Source organism: Psammomys obesus, unplaced genomic scaffold, assembly GCF_907164565.1.
Source record: "Psammomys obesus unplaced genomic scaffold, mPsaObe1.curated_primary_1811, whole genome shotgun sequence".
Classification (NCBI taxonomy): domain Eukaryota; kingdom Metazoa; phylum Chordata; class Mammalia; order Rodentia; family Muridae; genus Psammomys; species Psammomys obesus.
Window position 1 is genome coordinate 14,909,403 of NW_026585626.1, and position 19,332 is coordinate 14,928,734.

The 19,332-nt window shown below is 36.7% G+C and overlaps 1 protein-coding gene across 2 annotated transcripts in view; it reads right to left on the reverse strand.

The window, feature by feature from the left end:
- Positions 1–19,332, reverse strand: part of Septin10 (septin 10) — a 90,844-nt gene that overhangs the window by 29,286 nt on the left and 42,226 nt on the right. For both annotated transcript variants that reach the window (XM_055614319.1, XM_055614327.1), the window contains exons 5-9: positions 17,889–18,050; positions 15,644–15,740; positions 13,862–14,030; positions 7,331–7,463; positions 1,244–1,431 (exon numbers count right to left, since the gene is read on the reverse strand). In XM_055614319.1, the coding sequence (XP_055470294.1) occupies positions 1,244–1,431; positions 7,331–7,463; positions 13,862–14,030; positions 15,644–15,740; positions 17,889–18,050 (749 nt within the window). The remainder of the gene's footprint in view (positions 1–1,243; positions 1,432–7,330; positions 7,464–13,861; positions 14,031–15,643; positions 15,741–17,888; positions 18,051–19,332) is intronic.

A 19,332-nucleotide genomic window follows, 5' to 3' on the forward strand; every position in this document is an offset into this window, starting at 1 on the left:
TTGAAAAAGAAAATAAGCGTGCACTGTAACTCAGCAGTAAGAGTGCTGCCTACCATAAGGGGAGCTGTAGACTCAACCCCAAGTGTTAGGGTACAAAGGAAGAAAGAAAAAAGAATCTAAGGGTTTGTCTGACTCTGTAGATGATAGCATGACTCTCAAGGAGAGTGGAATGACAACTTCTATTGGGGAGATATATGGGAAAACTTGGAAATCTTATTTTGTTGCACTAGACTACAATGAAGAAAATAAAAAGCTTTTTAATTTAAAACATGGTAAAACTAGTGATAAATTGCATTTATAATTTATATCTTGAAATCTAAAACTTCAAACAAAATACACCTATTATACATTAATTCTTTCAACAAATAATTATACAAATAAAGGCACTGAGTTCACACAAGTAGGAGTCTTGTTCTGTGAGGAACACAGTAGAGCACTGCCCTATGACAGGGGGCCTCCAAACAAGTCATGACAGGTTTCCTGACAGTAAAAACAGGAAAATGGACAAAGGATATTTTAAATAGGAGGCACAAAACAAGTGACACAAGTACTGAGTGAAATTATTAAAAAAAAAAAAATCAAAAAACTATTTTCAGAAACTGGTAACTTTAACACATATCCTAACTATGAGTTTGAGATTATCATCCAATTGCTACTCATGCCACCCTTGTACTGTGGCCATCTGCATCTGTACATCCATCACTGATTTCACCAGCCCTGACTTCAGAATCCAGCAGTTTCAGCTGATAGCCTGATTACCTTATTAAAATTAAAAAAAAAATCCTCAAAAAATCAATAATCAATTAATTTTTAAATGAGCCTAAAAATTACGGTTTTGTTAATAAAATATTTAATTCCATGATTCTCCATCAAAATGCAGTTTCCAGGGAGACATAAAATACAAAATAACTCATAATGTTAGCTGTGCACTAGTCATAGCAGGGCTGTGACTAACAGTAGCCAACCCTACCAGCCCTGCCCCACCTCACCTTTACATACAGTGAGGCATTTTATTCTGTTCATACCTTGATTTTGGTAAACCCTGCAGACCCAGGACATGCCAGGTGCTATTCTAAGTGCTGAGAAGACAGTGAAGAATGAGGATGACGTCTATGCTCTGAAGCTGCTGAGGTGTTGGTACCAGGACGCAGACAGGGAGTAAACAGGAAAAGAAGAGCAAACAGGGCAAGGAGACAAAAAGGTGAAGGGCAGGGACACAAGGACAGGGTAACAGGACTCTTACTTCTTTCGGTCTTTGTCCTTCTTAGTGGTGCTACCTGACGCCATAAATGACTGGTTCTGGAAGAGATCACAGGCAGCTTTTTTCTTAGAGAAAGCAAGTGATTCTTCCTCCAAAATTCTTCTCTTTTCTTCAAGTTTCATTCTCTCTTCCTGGTGAATTCTTTTAAGGTGCTCAAATTTGGCTTGAAGCTGTGAAACCAAAGTACAGTTCCCATAACTGACACTATGTGGCAGCACACACACAGGAATTATTTCTATCTTAGCAATACAATAACCTCTCACTACTTAATCCAACTCATGCTATTGTCAGCACTTCCAGTAACAGCATTGAATTGCCATGGGAACTTTCATTTTAAGAATTCCTCTATGTGATTGAGACAAATGCATAAAGGCCACAGACTAAGGAACAAAACTTTTGACAGTTTGCTAACATTTTTATGTTCTTGCCTTACATTTTATCTATAAAGCCTCTTTAGTAAAGATTCTTAAATTCATGCTCAATAAATATAAGGGACACAAAAGTACAGAAGAAAACAACAAAACTATTTTCCAAATAAAGATTATATGTATTTTAAAAAAAAAGCTTTGAAAATCATACTTATACACTACTGAAAAGCAAGTGTCAATTGTCAGTTTATGTCAAGAACCTTGTGGTTTGAACAAGAACAGTCCTCACAAAATCGTATTTGGTCCCAGTAATCTGCCCAATAATCTGGACATTATTAGGAGGTGTGGCTTTTTTGAAGGAGATGTGTCAATAGTGGAGGGCTTTGAGGACTAAAAGCCCATGCCATTCCCAGTTAGCTCTTGTCTCTCCTACATGCTTATTTATCAGAGGTAAGCTTTCAACGTCTGCTTTAGAGCCATGCCTGCTGGCTGCCATGCTCTCCACTGCAATGCAATGGAATCATTCTCTGGAATGATGAGTCCCAAATTAAACACTTTCTCTTGTACACTATCTTGATCATGGTATCTCTTCACAGCAATAACAAAAATAACTAAAACAGAAGGTAGTACTCCAGAATGAGCAACTGCTGGGATAGGCCTGACCACACTGTTTTCTGGAGGAATGCATGAGAGGAGGGTACTTAGAAGACTAGGAAAGTGGTTGAATGCTGTAATTGGGGCTTAACAGGCCATCCTACTACGGCTTGAAAGACTAAGGTGCTGAGAGCAATGGGAACTATGAAAGCTCAAAGAAAATTTAAATTTGAAGGTTATATGTAATTCTTGGCCTAGTAGAATTTCACTACAATGGGGGGGGGGGTTATTATATATCCACTAAACATAAATTAGAAAAATTTAGATTATCTATTCTCAATATAGCTGTGAGAGACCAAAATATGTCCTTTAATTTGTCTTATTTGTCTTTTGTCTTTGTTAGGCAAGTAGGAAAGACTGACCAAAGGAACCCCAAAAAAGAACAATAAAAAATGGTGGTTACTTCAGATGGCCTAATCCAGAATCCTCAAAACAAAATGTAAGATAGTTGGTAGGAGTAGATGACACCTGGCCCCAAAATTACAGCAGTAAAGAACAGCAGGTGCTAATAGTTGACTCTGGGTCAACTCAAACTGGCTTCAGGGACTTCTTCGCCAGGGGAGCAAAAGCAGAGTTGGATCATAAAGTTGGAACCCCAAAGATGCCTCTATGAGGCAGCCTGCATAGGCAGTATGTTTACCCATCCAGGTAGAAGGACACCCTTAGTGGGTCAAGGGATGTGTCAGCATCTTGAGTGCTGCCTACCTCAATGATTCAGTTTCCCTCCCCTTATATATGGGAATCAGGACTGCCTTTTTTTTTTTTTTTTTCAGATACCCCATGGGATGCATCTATTTGCCCTAGACACTCTTTAAAAAGCTAGGGGACATAGAAACCTGGGCCTCTGGGTGGTATCTTGAATTCTAACAGCATACTGCAGCTACATCCACTCTGCAGATGAAAAGGCAAATGTGAAGTTCCCCATGACCAGCCTTTCTTCTCCAAATGGACAACCTCAACTTCTATGAAAGTTACAAACTGGGTCGCATTTTCTGAGGGTTTGTTCCTGTGGTCATCTTGTTTAAACACTTACATACTTAACATCAATTCAAAATCCCATGAAGAATAAATATAAGAACAACTTGACCTAATTATAAGCTAGAAACCATTAGACAATCTTAAGTCTGGTAATGTCAGAGGGTGGCTCTTTGAAACCAAGCATTTTCTCCCTGTTAGATTTTATTTTTAGGTAAAAAGAACAATCAATCTGAGAGGACAGAACTGTTGCCTGTCTCCTATACACAAGGCAGCAGACAATGCTAGCTCATCTGGTCACGTTTATGTATGATATAAAGAAGACAGCTGTGCTGGGCCCTGTCCAGCCAGTCCCACTGGACTCATCCTTCCTCTCTCCTTGTTCCTCCGGGAAAAAGTAACTATTTGCTATCTACCCCAAATTCTTCAGAGAAACAAATTTATTTCATAATTACAATGTATTTAATATATAAAGATTTTTTTGCTGTGTACTTTTTTTTTCTTGCTTGTACAAGACAGTTCATGATCTAAGGTCTTTGGAAGCTTTGCTTTTCTAGCCAGCTCTTACTTCAATGTAACATTTTGAAACTTTCCAACTCATGTAAAACCAAAGAAAAAATAAATAAAAGAGCCTTTAAAAGAACCTAATGGCAACTAAGTATCCTGGGACTTAAAACAGATAAAAACTAGAGTAACCTTAGATCACACTATTCCATGAATGCAATTTGGTAAACGTTTTCCTTTTGTTCTTTATGACATTAAGGGACATAAAAAGGTACTAATTAACAAGAGAGAGAGAGAATAAAACATGAAAATGATGTAAGCGATAAAGGCTTGTGAAAGATGGAACTTAAATATGAATATGTATAATGATTAAAGGTTATAAAAATTCCTACGGTAAAAATCAAAACTGACATATAAGTTCTACTTTAATATAAATATCTTAGGACACTGATCACCTCTTGGTAACATTTATGAAAACTGACTTAAAGAAAAAAATATGTTTAATCAACATAATTATTATATTCTCTGCTATATTTGTTAAAAATCTGCTTTTATCTAAATTTTGTCTGTTACATAAAAGTTAAAACTAAAATTTATCATCCACTCTGCTAAAGGGATGAAATATTCTCTGGGTTTTCAAAAACTATAGCTTGGAGGCATACTCCAATGAGGACAAGAGTACAACCACTATTATGGCTATTGCCCTCTTAGGTCAGTCAAGACTTAGGGGGCAAAATGACCCCTCTAAAAGAGCCCTATTACTCTGATAATCCCTGTCTTCTTGATCAAAGAGGACAAGAAGAGCCTAGGGATTAGATTCTAACCAGCCACATCCTACACTGTTCAACAGGTAGAGAAAAAAATTACAAAAGCCAAGGGGCTCCTTTTAGGTTCCTATGAGTACCCCCAGATTCTCGACTGACTTTAGCAACAAAAAACCAAACAAGTGAAATCTTGGCCAACTACGTGGTTATAAGCACACAAAGTATAACCAGAACCAATAATTCTACCAGCCCCAACCAGGATTCCTGAATATGTACTCTCTCTTCTGATGCATCTGCCCTGCTCAACTTCTTGTCTTGGAGCACAAGAATCTGGAACCTTTCTGGAGGTGCCCTCTGAACATGAATACCAGCCAGTGTCAATGAGGCATAGGTACCTGGCGGTACCCTCTGAACATAAATACCAGCCAGTATCAATGAGGCATAGGCTGGTAAATAACTTATTCATGCAAGTATAAAGTCATGACTTGTAGTGGTTTCTGGAAGAAATGTCCCCTATAGGCATATTTAAACATTTGGTCCCCAGTTGGGGAGGTAATGGAACCTTTAGGAAGGGCAGCTTTGCTAGAGGAAGTAAGTCACTGGGTGAGGGCTTTGACAGTTTATAGCTTCACCCTACTTCCAGTTCATTCTGTTTTGTGCTTCCATTAAGGATGTGATCTCTGAGCTTTCTGCTCTGACCACCTACTACCATGCCTCTTGCCATTATGAAGTTCTTCTCTGAAACCAAAAGCCCAAATAAACTCTTCCTTCTACAATTGTCATATTGGTCATATTATTTTATTTCAGCAACTAAAACAAGCTACGAATTATCAAAGACTGTGAACACATGGGCCATATTATGAAGCAAAAACAAAAAGAAACACACTTAAAGACATAGCAAACACATTAGAACAACAAAGAATTCAACAGTCTCACTTGAACTCTGTAAAAAAGACAACGAACGAACACTGAGATGGTGATGGCCCTACTAACTTGTCATGTTACCATACAGTGGGTATGTCAAAGGACTGAAAGATTCCTTCCACTTGACAGTCTTCACTGCTTGAAACAGCTCAACTGATTTCTAGTCAGTTACCATCTGCATTATGTCTTTGATAAATATCTAAAAGAGATCAGGTGTCTCTCCTTAGAGGTCCTATGACACCTCGGCCCTGCATACCCTGAGCAACGTCTGTGTTCTCTACTGTCTTCTCTAGCTACCTACAGTGACTGTGCTATCTTTTTGCAGCCCTTTTCTAGCCTACTCATACTCTTACACCTACATATTATTATTATATGAAGTATAATGCATGATCTGAGAGTTAATACTAGTAATTGAGATTGGAAAAAAAGGCTGCCAATAGCCAGGTATCAAAAGAAATTGGTATTACTTGGCACTATAGTCAATGAAAGTTATGTAAGCTGACGCTGCCTACAAACTTGTTGTTTAATAAATGTTGGCACTGTGAGAACACATCACTATTTCTAACAGTTCATTCACAGTAGACTACAAATATGTCAAGCAGTAAAGTGTCGGTTGTAAATGCATGAAGACATGAGTCAATGCCCAGAGTACCTGCTAAAAGGATGGATATGGTAATCTGTGCAAAGTGAGCCTGCCAGTGGGGAGTGGAGACAGGCAGATCTCTGGGTTCACTGACTAGCAAGTCTACCCTACTTGGCAAGCTTAGGCCTTTGAGAGATCCTATCACAAAGCAAGCAAACAAACAAAGGGTACCTATACACTTGCACAAGGATATTGATACACATTAAAAAAAAAAAAAAAAAAAAAAAAAAAAAAAAAAAAAAAAAAAAAAACAAAAACAAAAACAGGAACAAAGTGAATTTTGGCAAAATAGTGTCTCAAAACTGAAATCACTGCTTGAAGAATGAGAAGAAAAAAAATTACAGGGAATTTACCAGTATTTTTCTTATGTCAGGGTGATTACCACTGTTCTCTATTCCATTCATAAGGTCTGAATTCAAATGTAAAGAAAGCCACTTCACAGCTTTCACAGTTGCCTATTTTATGGTAAATAACAACCCCAATTACTGGAAACAGTAACAACTGCCATGAGTGACTGCCCTCTGAACCAAACAACCTCCATCTCATCTCCAGGAGTTCAACTACAGCACCTTGCAAAAGAGAGTTCCAGCTGACCTGGTTAATGGTGGCCATCCCTACAGAGAGGCTCTGAGTAGGCACCAATTCTCCCCTAAGTATCCAGCTCCTCCTACCACCTGGCAAGTCTGCCCCTGGCCTGGGGGCATACATAGGAGGCAAGGGAAGACTACAGCCAGGCACTGTAACCATGCTGCTACCAGAAAAGCCTTTATCTCTGTTGAGGTTTTCCACATGTGGACAGTTGGGGGGAAGTGCCCCCAACTCTCTATGTGGACCCCAATTCTCTAAGGTATATGAGGAAGCTCAATAAATCTATTGGTCCCCCAGAGTGAATTTTGGAAAAATCATGTCTCGGTTTGTTGTTGGACCTTGGGGAGAGTGATAGGTATTTTAACAATAAAAACACTAAACAAGCTACAGCAGAAGTATTTCTGGTTACAGTATTAGAATACTTTTTATTGACCTAGTAGTTACAAGTCTTTGCTAAACTGTTTCTAATGGAAGAATGTTTGCTCCAAAGATTAAAGGTTTAATTGGATTTCAGGTTATAATTTCTTTAAAGTCTATATTTACAGACTATGTGCTATAGTTTTCAAAGGACAATTACAATTTTAAGATTAACCCTCCAATTTTATAGAGTATTCAAAACAATTAATACATCAAAATGAACCACATTCACCTCTCTTTCAGCTTCTTTCAATATGGCTTCTTTCTCCTTTACTCGCTGCACAAACATCTGCTTCATCTCTTCTTCCTTCCTCTGACGTTCACCATAGAATTCATGTCTCTTGGCTTCATAAGTCTCTTGAAGACTAAAAAAGTTGTTTATGTTATTCTTATGTTAAAAAGTCGATATAACAGTTTTTGCAAGACTTTCTATGCTTCACATTAGGCCTTATTTTATCATGTACCATCATTTCTGAGGACCCCCAAATATGCCACTGCCTACAGCATCAGATGAAAGGCTCTCAGTGCTACACCTAATAAAGCAAACTAAGACTGATTAAAAAGTCCTTCACAAGTATTCGTTTTATCCCAAACATGTTCCTTTTTCAATCTTTGTTAATTGGCATCAGTCTAGCTACAGGATGGACTTAACCCCTTTGCTTATCTTTGAGCACCAAGGCAGGTTAGCTCTTTTTGTAAAGCTGACATGACCCAAATCCAGTGCTCTTTCCATTTCCACGGGTATCATAATAAATGGGATCCCTGACATTCTCTGCTTTCACTATTGCAATATTTTCCTTAATGATGTCTGGTCTTCTAGTTCCTCTTCTCTCCTGTATTCTTCTGGAATTTCCACCCAAACCACAAAGCTCCTTTCTCCCTGAGTTATAGCTGCACCATCTGTAGAAGACCACACCTCTTTTAAACAACAGGCAAGAAACTGTAATCTGCCCTACTTCTTTTCAAGATTAATTTCCCAACAAATGAACCAAATCCCTTTAGACTCTAGCCAAACCAAGTAACTCACTGTCATTTAAACATACCTTACATTTAGAGTTTTCTCCAGTTTCTGATGTCATTGCCCATTTCCCAAGCCCATTCTGCTCTGCTATTTCTTCTATTGCTAGAGAACAAATACAAAGGCAACTTCCTCTACAAAAGCCTTTCCTTCTCTTCATTGTACTGGTCCTTCCAAAGTACCTCCAGGACATTTACATTCTCTCTCTCCTCTTTTTTAATAGGTCACAAATACTGAAAATAGGTACAGGATCCTTGGTCATCTTTGTTACCTGTCTACTCAGCAAAGCTATCTCCATACTTCTTCATTGTTTCTTTAGGGACAGACACTTCTCATAAGCAGAGACAAATCTAGCTAAGCAGATTGTCCTGGAATTCTATGAATAGCTCTCTTTCCTTCCTTGTAAAATTCCAGATGTACAACAGTAAACCTTCCAATGTATCAGAAATACCAGGCCCTCCCCTTTCACTAAGTTTATTGTGTGACTACCCCAAGATTTAACAGAGAATACAAATTCACTTTGTTTTGTCAGTCAGAAATTTCTATTACCATTTAAAAAAACATTAAAAATACCTGGATTTTAAAATTCATCCTATTTTTGTATTATAAATTTTTATTAATATTCTGTAAGTTGAAGGAAAAACAGAAAGAAATGTTGCATGATAGGTATCACAGCTGAGAGTTGACATGCACAGCAGTCTTCTAATATATCCTAAACATGCGTGTGAACATTCTCATTAAGAACAAAACACACCATTGTGCAAAATACCTGCCTCAAATGTCAAGGAGGAAACTTACATAGTACTAGGCTTTGGGGTTTTTTTGTTTGTGTCTCATTTTAAAGAAGCTTCTAAATGTATTATCTACTTTGACAAATCTCAGAAACTTCACTTCATTTTGCAGGTAAAATTGATACATCTTTTGTAACATATAAATAATAATGTCTTGGCTCCTTATCAATTGACAGTTAAAATAATAAATAGAACTGGTGAGGAGAAAAGGCCTAGACTTTAAAAAATATAGGCCACCAGCAATGGATGCTGCAAACACTGCGGATTCTTCATATCCACAGCAAACCTGAAGAACAAGCATTGGCATTCTAATGTCCAGGTGAGGGAACAAGAGCTTAGCAAATCTGACTAACAGAGCTGGGAAGGTTAGAAGCTGGGGTGTGAACAAATCAGGCTTCCTTTAAAGTCCACACCCAACCACGCTGGTTCTGACTGCCTCAACTAATCTCAGCAGAAGGAAAGAGGTGTGCTGTTCCTGTTTCCTTCCCATCACACCACACTCCTTCTCACTTCCTAAAGTATATATTTGTGGGGCCTACTCTAATTTTAGAAATTTGTTGTAAAGAAAATCTGAAGGACATGGTGTGTATAGTCAGCACTATGAAATGAATGAACCACTTTTAACTATCACCTTTATTAAACAAACACAAGAAGTTCCTACTATACTGTGTCCCTCTCTAGGACCAAATTAGCTTGTTGTCATGAGAATGTAATGTCATTATTTTACATTCTCATAGATATGAATAACTTGAGGCAAAAGAGGAAAAGACCAATTCTTCATTCTTATATCAAATCCATAATCCTTTTCACAGAGATTTGTTACTTGTACAGTTCAAATAAGTATGATGAACTTCTAAATCTATCAAGTGCACAGTTACTCACATCTTTATAGTTCCAAAGATAAAATTTCAGTATAGCTATATCAGACAGTTAAGCAACTCTACAATACTATGTAAATCTTCCTTTCAAAACTGTAGGTCCTAGCCAGATGTAGAAGATAGAAGAGAATTACACATTTAAGACTAGCATGGGCTCTACAGCAAGCTCCAGGTCAGTCTGTACTACGTGATGAGACCCAATCTCAATAAACTGGGGTATAGTACTTGCCTGAGTTTGATTTACCACAAAAACAAGAACTACAGGCCTAACACACTTCAGTGACAGTGACTTTGTATGAAGAGCTTATGGAAATTATTTGTGAAAAGACTAGATGTGATAATCTAAAATTATTAAACATGGGGATTTAAATTTTTATGAAAGTATAGTTCGTATAACAAATAATATAAAAATATTAAGACCAAGTATGGTGGGGATACTTTTAAAATCCCAGTTTTAAATAAATAGAGAGAGATATAAAGAGATAGATAGATCAGATAGATAAAGAGATGAACAATTTTTAAAAATCCCAGTACTTGGTAGGAAGATCTTTGTGAGTTCCAGGCTATCAGGGTCTACCCAATGAGTGCCAAGCCAGCCAGCCAGGTTACACAGCGAGACAGGTCTCCAAAAACAAAAACAAAAAACAAAAACAAAAACAAAAACAAAAAACCAACAAACAAAAAACAGCAACAACAAAAAAGTACATATGTGCAAATACAGATATATACAATACACCACTTTATTAAAACTGTAAATGTATAATACCCTATGCTTGGACTTTATAATAAGAATATGATTATTGTGGGTGGATTAGGATACCAACTATGACTCAGTCTAATCATTTGAAATAAGAGAAGATGGAAAAACAAACTAAAATCTGGCAATGAAGAAATAAAGAACACCCTTACAGGTCCATGTAGCACTTCTTTTAATTTCTAGGTTGACATAATACAGGTTTTACATGCCATGCAAATTAAAAAGAATTAAGTGGGAAACAGTCCTTAGACAGTAACTTCATGAAACTATGAAAAATGAAGGCTTTCTATGTATTAGGGTACAATGAATTTTGTTATAAACTTTATCAACTCTCACAAAAAGACCAAGTACTACAAGTGCGTCAGCTTGGCCTAAGAAGTCCAGAATCTAGTTTAAAAAGATTCTCCCTTGAGGAGGACCACCCCTATCTGTGGACTTGAGGGAGAGGCATGGGAGAAGAGGGAAGGAAGGTGGGATTGGAAGGGAACGAGGGAGGGGGATATAGCTGGGATACAAAGTGAATAAGTTGTAATAAATAGATAGATAAATAAATAAATAAATAAATAAATAAATAAATAAATAAATAAATCCCCCTTAATAAGTGGAACAGCCCAGGAAGGACAGAAGCTTTCCTCTCACTGGGGCTGGCTTCCTTGTCTGTGTCCACTGCCAAGAACACCCAGTGATGCCCCTCCTCCTGGGCTTTGTTCTTGTTTCTCCTGTTTATTATAGCTCAACATGTATTACTGTCCCAAGGGCATCTCTCCTAATTTTCCAAATTAACCTAAGATGCCTCCTCCATCTCATAATCTGTCTACCTCTTCTTTAGCACACTCATCACAATTATAATGTATTGTGCAACAGAAGATATAATGTAGACATCCATTGTATTGTCTACAAACATGTTAACTCCAAGACAGTTAGAATCATACAAAACCATCAGCACATAACTCAAAGCCTTACAAATAGTAGACACTTGAGCAGAAGCTGTGGCCCAGTGAGTAGTGGGCACACTCATCAAACATGTGAGGTCTTGATTTACTCAAACCCTAGCAGCACCAGCACCACTCCAACACACATGCAAACACAGCAGCTGCTTTAAAGCTGCTTACTGCTCTACCAAGTGTTGTTTAATATTTACTACCAAATTTTCTCATCTGACCTTCTTCTTAAATTACACTCATCCTGAATGCTTAATGGGCTGCTTAAATTTAGTTTCAAATTTTCCAGATCATAACCCCACCACTAAACTCTCTCCCTATACCATCTCGCTTATATCAGTGACCACTATTTCCCCTTTTCTTAGGCAGCTAAAGGAATGTTTGATTCATCTTTTCTTGGCACCCTATGTCCAAAGCAATCTTTGAATAACTCCTTAAAACTGTATATCCTGGATATGTTACCATTCTTTTCTAAGCATCTATTCATCCTGTGCCTGGCCTCTTAGCTTAGTATCTCCAAGTCCACTCTGGCTGCCCTGCCCCATTCTCTCTTGTTCACACAAGGCAAAATATCCTCCTGGCACTCATGCCCCTGGGTACAACAAGGGCAAGGTTATGTCTGTCTGACCCATGTGCATACATACCAACGAGCTAGCATGCTGAGCAGATGGATGGTAGATAAACAATAATTACTGGCTGAACGAATGCTTTAAAATGTAGGTTCCTAGGCTCCATCCCTGGAAATTCTGACCCTGCATTTCAGGGTCAGGTGGCTGATAATGAATCCACCAGGCAACCCAGATCTCTCTTCTTGGAGATACTTCATAGCTGTCCTGTTTGCTTTCACTTGGGATCTCTGCCTCCTCAGTACACACAGAGACCTCTGAATTGTCCCTGAGTCTTGGATGAAATGAGAAGCAAAACCTCCTCTCTGGAAACACTAGAGAAGCCAACTTGAAATGGTTAATCTTCAGTAATGACATAATATGATCAGAAAATCATCAGCTTATCAGAACTATTCACATGCGCATTAATTTGGTGGGGAGGGGCTAAACAAAGAATTCTTAATTTTCTATGTTAAACCACTAGCAAAACTTAAATCTTAACTTTGTCTATGGTTAAGTCTTCTGCAAGGTTAACTACAATCTAAACAACGATTGGGTATTCTCTTGCTCCTTCCTACTGTTTACTCTGTCACACAAGATAACAGACAGGGTAGTTAATGAATGCCAACCTTGGATGAAAAAGGAATCCTCACTCTCATAAAAGTTCAAGACAATGTTGCTCCTAAAGACCAGATGTTTTACCCTTCAGAAGCATTCTAGAGTGCTTTATCAAATCAGATTTGACTATGTACATAGGGAATTAGGATGTATACATATATACATAGGTATATATGTATTCATTTTAAAAAATCAAGGATATCATATAGCACCATAGAAAGTTAGCAAAGAAATTCAGAGCAACATTATATGGTCTAGTTACTTATCAAGATCTTTAGGTCTAAAATTCTTGGAACTATAAGAAACAATTTGAACTCAGACTCCCTACAAGAAAAACATATTAAATATTTAGCTAAACTTGTGTTACCCCAAATGTTCCTTCAGAATAAGAGCAACTAATAAAGACTTAGGTAATTTATTTCTGCGATAATAATCACACTTTTATCTGTTTCTAGGCAACGCCCCCCCCCAAAAAAAAAAACAAGAAGCAAAAAAAGGGGAGAGATTTTCCTTCAGTTATTCATATACTGAAACTACACATTCTAATTATTTAACTCCTTTTTCTCTCCCTGTTCAGGGTCTCATAAATGCTGGTACTCTTTTTTTTTTTTTTAAGATATCTTTATTTTATGTGTATGAGTGCTCTATCTGCATATACACCTGCAAGCCAGAAGGAGGCATCAGATCACACTATAGATGGTTGTGAGCCACCATGTGGTTGCAGGGAATTGGACTAAGGACCTCTGGAAGGGCAGCCACTGTTCTTAACCACTGAGCTATTTCTCCAGCCCACATGCTAGCACTCTTAACACTGAACACAAGTCACCAATCCACCTTTTTTTTTTTTAACTTTTTGAGATAGGATGTCACTATATTGCCCAAGTTGGTCCTGAACTGATTCCACAATCTAAACTGACAAGGTTCATGGTACATTTTTCCCAAATAGCTATATAAAAGGACTATCTTTTTCTTAGATCTTTCAAAGACAGGCATAATCTTCAGAAGCAAGAAGATAGTAGTTGACAGGAGAAGTCAAATGAATTAATTTTATAGTTAGATTTCCAAAAACAGATTGCTACTACTATAGATACTTAAGAAAAGGTAATCCTTTCTAACTGCCTCTGTTCCTGCCTTCCTCCAAGGAGCTTCCCTTACCTGAGGGGCTTGTTCTCTGGGCCCACGTCTGAAAAGCCCATTTCCTCCAGTTTGCATCGCCTGTAAAGCTCATAGTGCCTTCTGTGGGTCTGCTCCCGTAGATCCTCCATGTTTGTACAAATAAGCATTTCCCGCAGCTTCACAAAGTCACAGTGATTTTCATTTTCCACTAGCCAGAAAAAAATAAGAAAAGAGCAATGCTAGTTTTCATTCCTGGCACACAATTTCAGGGCTTATCAAAAGAATAGTCAAATGAAAACATAAGTGAAACAACAAACAACAAGAGAGCCAACGCTGATTAATGGCTACTCTTATTATATACAAGTAACCAAGGAAGAGACACTTGTATCATATACTCTGAAACACCGTAATGTTAACAGACTGAGAAATCTGCTTCAAATATACAAGTCAATGGATAAAAAGGAAAGAGCAAAAGAAATATTTTTCATTGCTTATGCTCCAGTTATTTCACTAATATTGTTAGTTTACCAACTATAAACTCAGGACATCTTACATAGTACTTTAAAAAGAATATGTAAGATTGTTTCACTCTGATGTGGTAAATTCTGTTCAGATCTACAATAATCAAATTCTTTTCTACAATACTACATTTATAAATTTGTATTAAATATTATTCAAAATTAGTGAATATACTGGTATGATCATTCTACATTTATGATTTCCAAAAGACTATAAATAAACATATTACAGTGATCAAGACTTTTAAATAAAAATTTTAAAAATTATTTATTTTATTATGTATGTATGTATTTATCTGAGTCAGACTTCACTGTGTTGCACAAATTAGCATCAAACTTGACATCTTCTGGCTTTAACCCCCCAAGGAGCTAGGACTAGAGGCACACCATACCCAGTTTATTTTACACTTTCATTAAATCAAAAGTTTTTTCAATATTTTACCTTCATTTAAAAATATTATCAGCAGGACATTGTGGTATATATGCATATCATCCTAGTACTCAGAGGTAGAGACAAGAGTATCACAATTTCCAAGCCAGCTACACTACGTAGAAAGAACATTTCATGAAATCAAAACCAACCCCCTCCTCTCAAAAAGACAATTAAAATATAAAAAAATATTCTATAGGCCAGTGAGAGTATAAGTTATATAGTCTCTATTTAACTGCAATTAGAAATAAGATCAAATGGGGTAGCACAGGCCTATAATGCCCTTCAAACTCAGAAAAATTAAGCAGAAAGACATTGAGTTCCAGGCAAAACAAGCAACAAAATCAAATAAAAAGTAGGTGAATTTACTTGCTTATTATAATGCCAAGTAAGTGTATTCAACTTTTTAAAGTAGCTTGCTAGTTCCTTTTGAAAATAGTTTGGTCAGTAAAACATGTATTTTCAAGATAGTATATCATGCCCTGTTCTACACAGCAATACATCTGCATATCATGTTTACCAATTACTTTAAAGATTCAAATTCTAATCAAGGACTAGGAATGGAGTTGTACAGAGCATACCCTAGCATACAAGCACACTGCCTGGATCCCCAGCATCAAAGAAAAAGACACATTCTGATCTAAGTATACTCCTATGCATCTTACCTTGTGAAGGTTACCAGAGGAAGAGACATGTATAACACAGGGAAAATGGGAAAGTTTGGTCCACAGACTTCAGATAAAGCAATATAGAGCCAATTCCTCTGACTACTAATTATAATTCAAATAAGCATCACCTCAAACAATTTGTCTAATACAATTTTAAGATTTCCAGGCAACACAAATATTTTCTGTCATAATTGATCTTATTTACCTTGTACAATACCCCAAGGATACTGACGAGCTTTGACCATCTTATTTCCAACTTTTATCTCATCCATACTTCCTACAACAGCAAATGGCAAATGTCCCTGGAAAGGAAGCAAACATCAATCTCATCTTTTTATACTATGATGTAAATGACTAATATCAGTGATGAAAATAATAGAGAACAATTAAACAGCAATTCTACTAAGCTTGGGTAGGTATATACTAATTATTCTACAAGAGTTACTTTTGGAGTCTACAAAAAAATTATTTGCGGGGCATTTCCCACATCCAAGGCACAGAGTTATTTAGAAGTTAAAAGAAAGAAAAGGAGAAGCAGGAGGAGAAGAAATCTGATACATGTGACACTGCCATGAACTTTTCCTTTAAAAACCAAAGATGTTTTAGAAACTATGCACATAATACCATATCTACATTTAGCATATTACCTATACTTCTAAATTAAAATGTTTAAATGTACAAAGTTTAAAAAGCTGCTACTATAGTATATGCTATGAGAGCTCAAGAGGAACAAGAGAGCACTGAGAACAGAGAGGTGCAGTCCATAGGCTACGATCTGGGAGATAGCTCCAACACTGTAGAAAGATCTAAGATGCAGTAGCTCAGCTGGAGACTAGTATGTGAATCTGTCTAATGCTGAGGCCTGAAATACCAGGGAAGATTAATGTAAAAACAAATAATGTTTAATATTTAGCAACTAAATGAAGGTTTCTTAACTGTCTTCTGAAAACTTATTAATGAACATGTAAATAAAATTAAATACAAAGGCAATTTAACACACAGAAATCAAGATCACTTCATTTACATTATTAGGATTTAAGAGACATTTATTGTGGTTGAGATGGCTAATCTTCACAGTCAAAAAGAGTAGATTTAGAACAAGGATAGATTTGAGTGTGTCTCAGAAAGGTCTAACTGAGCAGGGAAGATCCATGCTGAACACAGGCAAGCACCATGGGCTGGGGAAAGAGTGGACTGTGCTTTCTGACAGCAGAGCACAAAGCCCAGCTGCCAGAACGCCCATGCCGTGATGGATTGTAATCTCAAAACACAAGACAAAAGAAACTTAAGTTGCTTTTGTCAGAACTATTGTCACAAAAAAATATTTAATACAGTGTTGTTAGATAAAACAGAAGAGGAAAAGGAAAAAAAATGAACAGTTATGGGTTGTTGCTGTTAGGCACTTAACTAAGGTTACATCACTTAATTTTTACATAAATCAGCCCTTAAATAGACTACTTTTCAAATTTTGCAAACAAGTTAGCAGTCTCCAGAAATTACCATCACACAAAGCATGAGCCTCAAACCTACAACCCTTAAAAATACAACAAAGCATTTAAGATGTGTGAACCTTTGAGAAAAAGAAAGCTTAAAAAAATCTTAAATTACATGAAATTAAGCAAAATTTTTTATTTGTACAGGTGACACTGTAAGGGAGATTGAGGTCAATATCAGCTTCAAGAGTTGTTTAGAAACAATGTTCTACAGCATTTCAAGGGAGGCTGTGCAGTCCTTTCACGCTTTTAAAACAGGACAGAAAGGAACCTTTCTAAGGCAATTAAATATGGTTCAACTAAGGGTAAACCCCAGGTTACAAATCAATTACTTCATTTGGGACAATATGAGAGGAAGGAGAGCAAACTTAAAAGCACCCATATCTGTTTTACAATAACAAAAGTTTACTCTATTGGATTTTTGACATTTCACCTTACTTTTGAAGTCTCTCTGGGAAACACAATGAAAATGTATCTCACAGGTCTCCCTTTATTTATTGGTGATACATTCCAAGAACTCCACAAATGCCTGAAAGTATGACCTGTGCACAGCCCCATAGAGAGAATGTTTTTTCCTACTCAGAACACCTGACAACATTTATATATTAGGTACCGTAAGAGATTAATAACTAATGATAAAATGAAACAATAAACACTAGAAACATACGACTATGTTTCAAAGTACTACTATACTAGAATCAGCATTCTTTTGATGGTGTCAGTTGGTACAATGCTTGTGAAGAGATTTTTATCATGATATTCAGATTGGCATACAACTGAAAACTAGTACGTTATTTATTTCTACAATTTTCCATTTTCTATTTTCACAATAAAAACTAAAACCTCAGAAAGCAAAGCATCACATATGTGGGATTATTGTTGCAACAATGTTAATCAAAACTCAACTCAGCTTTATTTTTACAAACAGAACAGCCTTATACTCAATGGGGAGCTCACATTCATTGCACCATTGATCTTGGCAGTAGTGTCGTCATCTGTTGGAAACTGATATATCTGAACACCATTGAGGACCAGTTCACTCATGAGCTTCATCTTAAACTTCTGTAATTCACTTTTAGAAATTGTATCTGCCTTGGCAATTAATGGTATAATGTTCACCTATTAAGAAAGAAAATCCACAATCTTATCAAGGAAGTTTGTGTTTTAATCCTGCAGTCATAGTTTCTCAATTAAAAAAGTCTCTAACAATAAATTTCTCTGATCAGAAGTTGGCAAATTATGATCCAGGTTGCTGCTTACTTTTAAAAAAATGAATGTAAACTGAAACACTACCACATCTACTCATTTATTCTGCTTTCCTATGACAACAGAGGAAAGGAGCTGCCATAAAGAGCACAGGAGGCTGATGTATTTTACTAACTACCCTTTTCCAGAAAGTGTGTGTTGATCTAACTGAAATAATTACTAATTTTCACTCATATATGCATACATGTAATCCTTTATACACCCATTCCTATGACTGCATGCTGGGTTATAATAATTTTTAAAGGTGCTCTTGTAAAATTAAATTTTCATTTGCACTGAGGTTTAGAATCATATTTTCTCTTCCCCTTAAAGAGAAAATACTTCTCAACTCCACACAGGTAAGTAAAACATAATAAAATATAAGCAAACAACACCTGCTTAATTCACTACCACCTTTTATTTCTTCAAAATCTGAGAAACAGGTAATTGATTGCCCAAGAAAACTAAGAGAACACATTACATTTCTGCTTTTGTCTCTTCTCTCATAATTTATTCACCTCTTCAGACCTAGTCATTAAAGAAAGCAACCCACAGTACTGCCAGGAAACTGCCAGCGCCAGCTGAAAGTGCTCTGAAGCAAAGGAATGGCTCATCAGCACTGCTGCGGTCCTACCACTGCCAGACAGGACGAGACTTGGGGTCACGAAGACTAACTTATAAATTGGGTCCTGCATACGACTGATGTCCCCACAAAGATTGATGTCTCCATAAACTAAGTTTTATTATATTATATTTTGAAACAAAATCCTCAGGCTAACGAACTAGATACGTATGAAAAAGAGAAGATCACGGTGTAATTTTCCAAATAATGAAAGTAAAAACAAAACTGCAGTTCCTATTCATTTTAAATGCTTTTCCCTTTTCTAATTCTGCAAAGACTCGGTATATGCCTCAACATTTACTAGCCTTCCAAACACTTCCAAAGAGATAATGACTTTGCCAACTATCCATGAACTGGCTGGCAACAATTATGAGTAAATAGGTTTCAAAGTACATAAAAGTTTTGGTGCCAAGTACTTGGTTTCAAGAATCTACACTTAGCTATTCAGTAACCTATGTCAAAGTTTTAAAAATTTAATTGTTTCCAAACTGCATAAATATATTAAATATCAATATGTGCATGGTCCTCACAGGA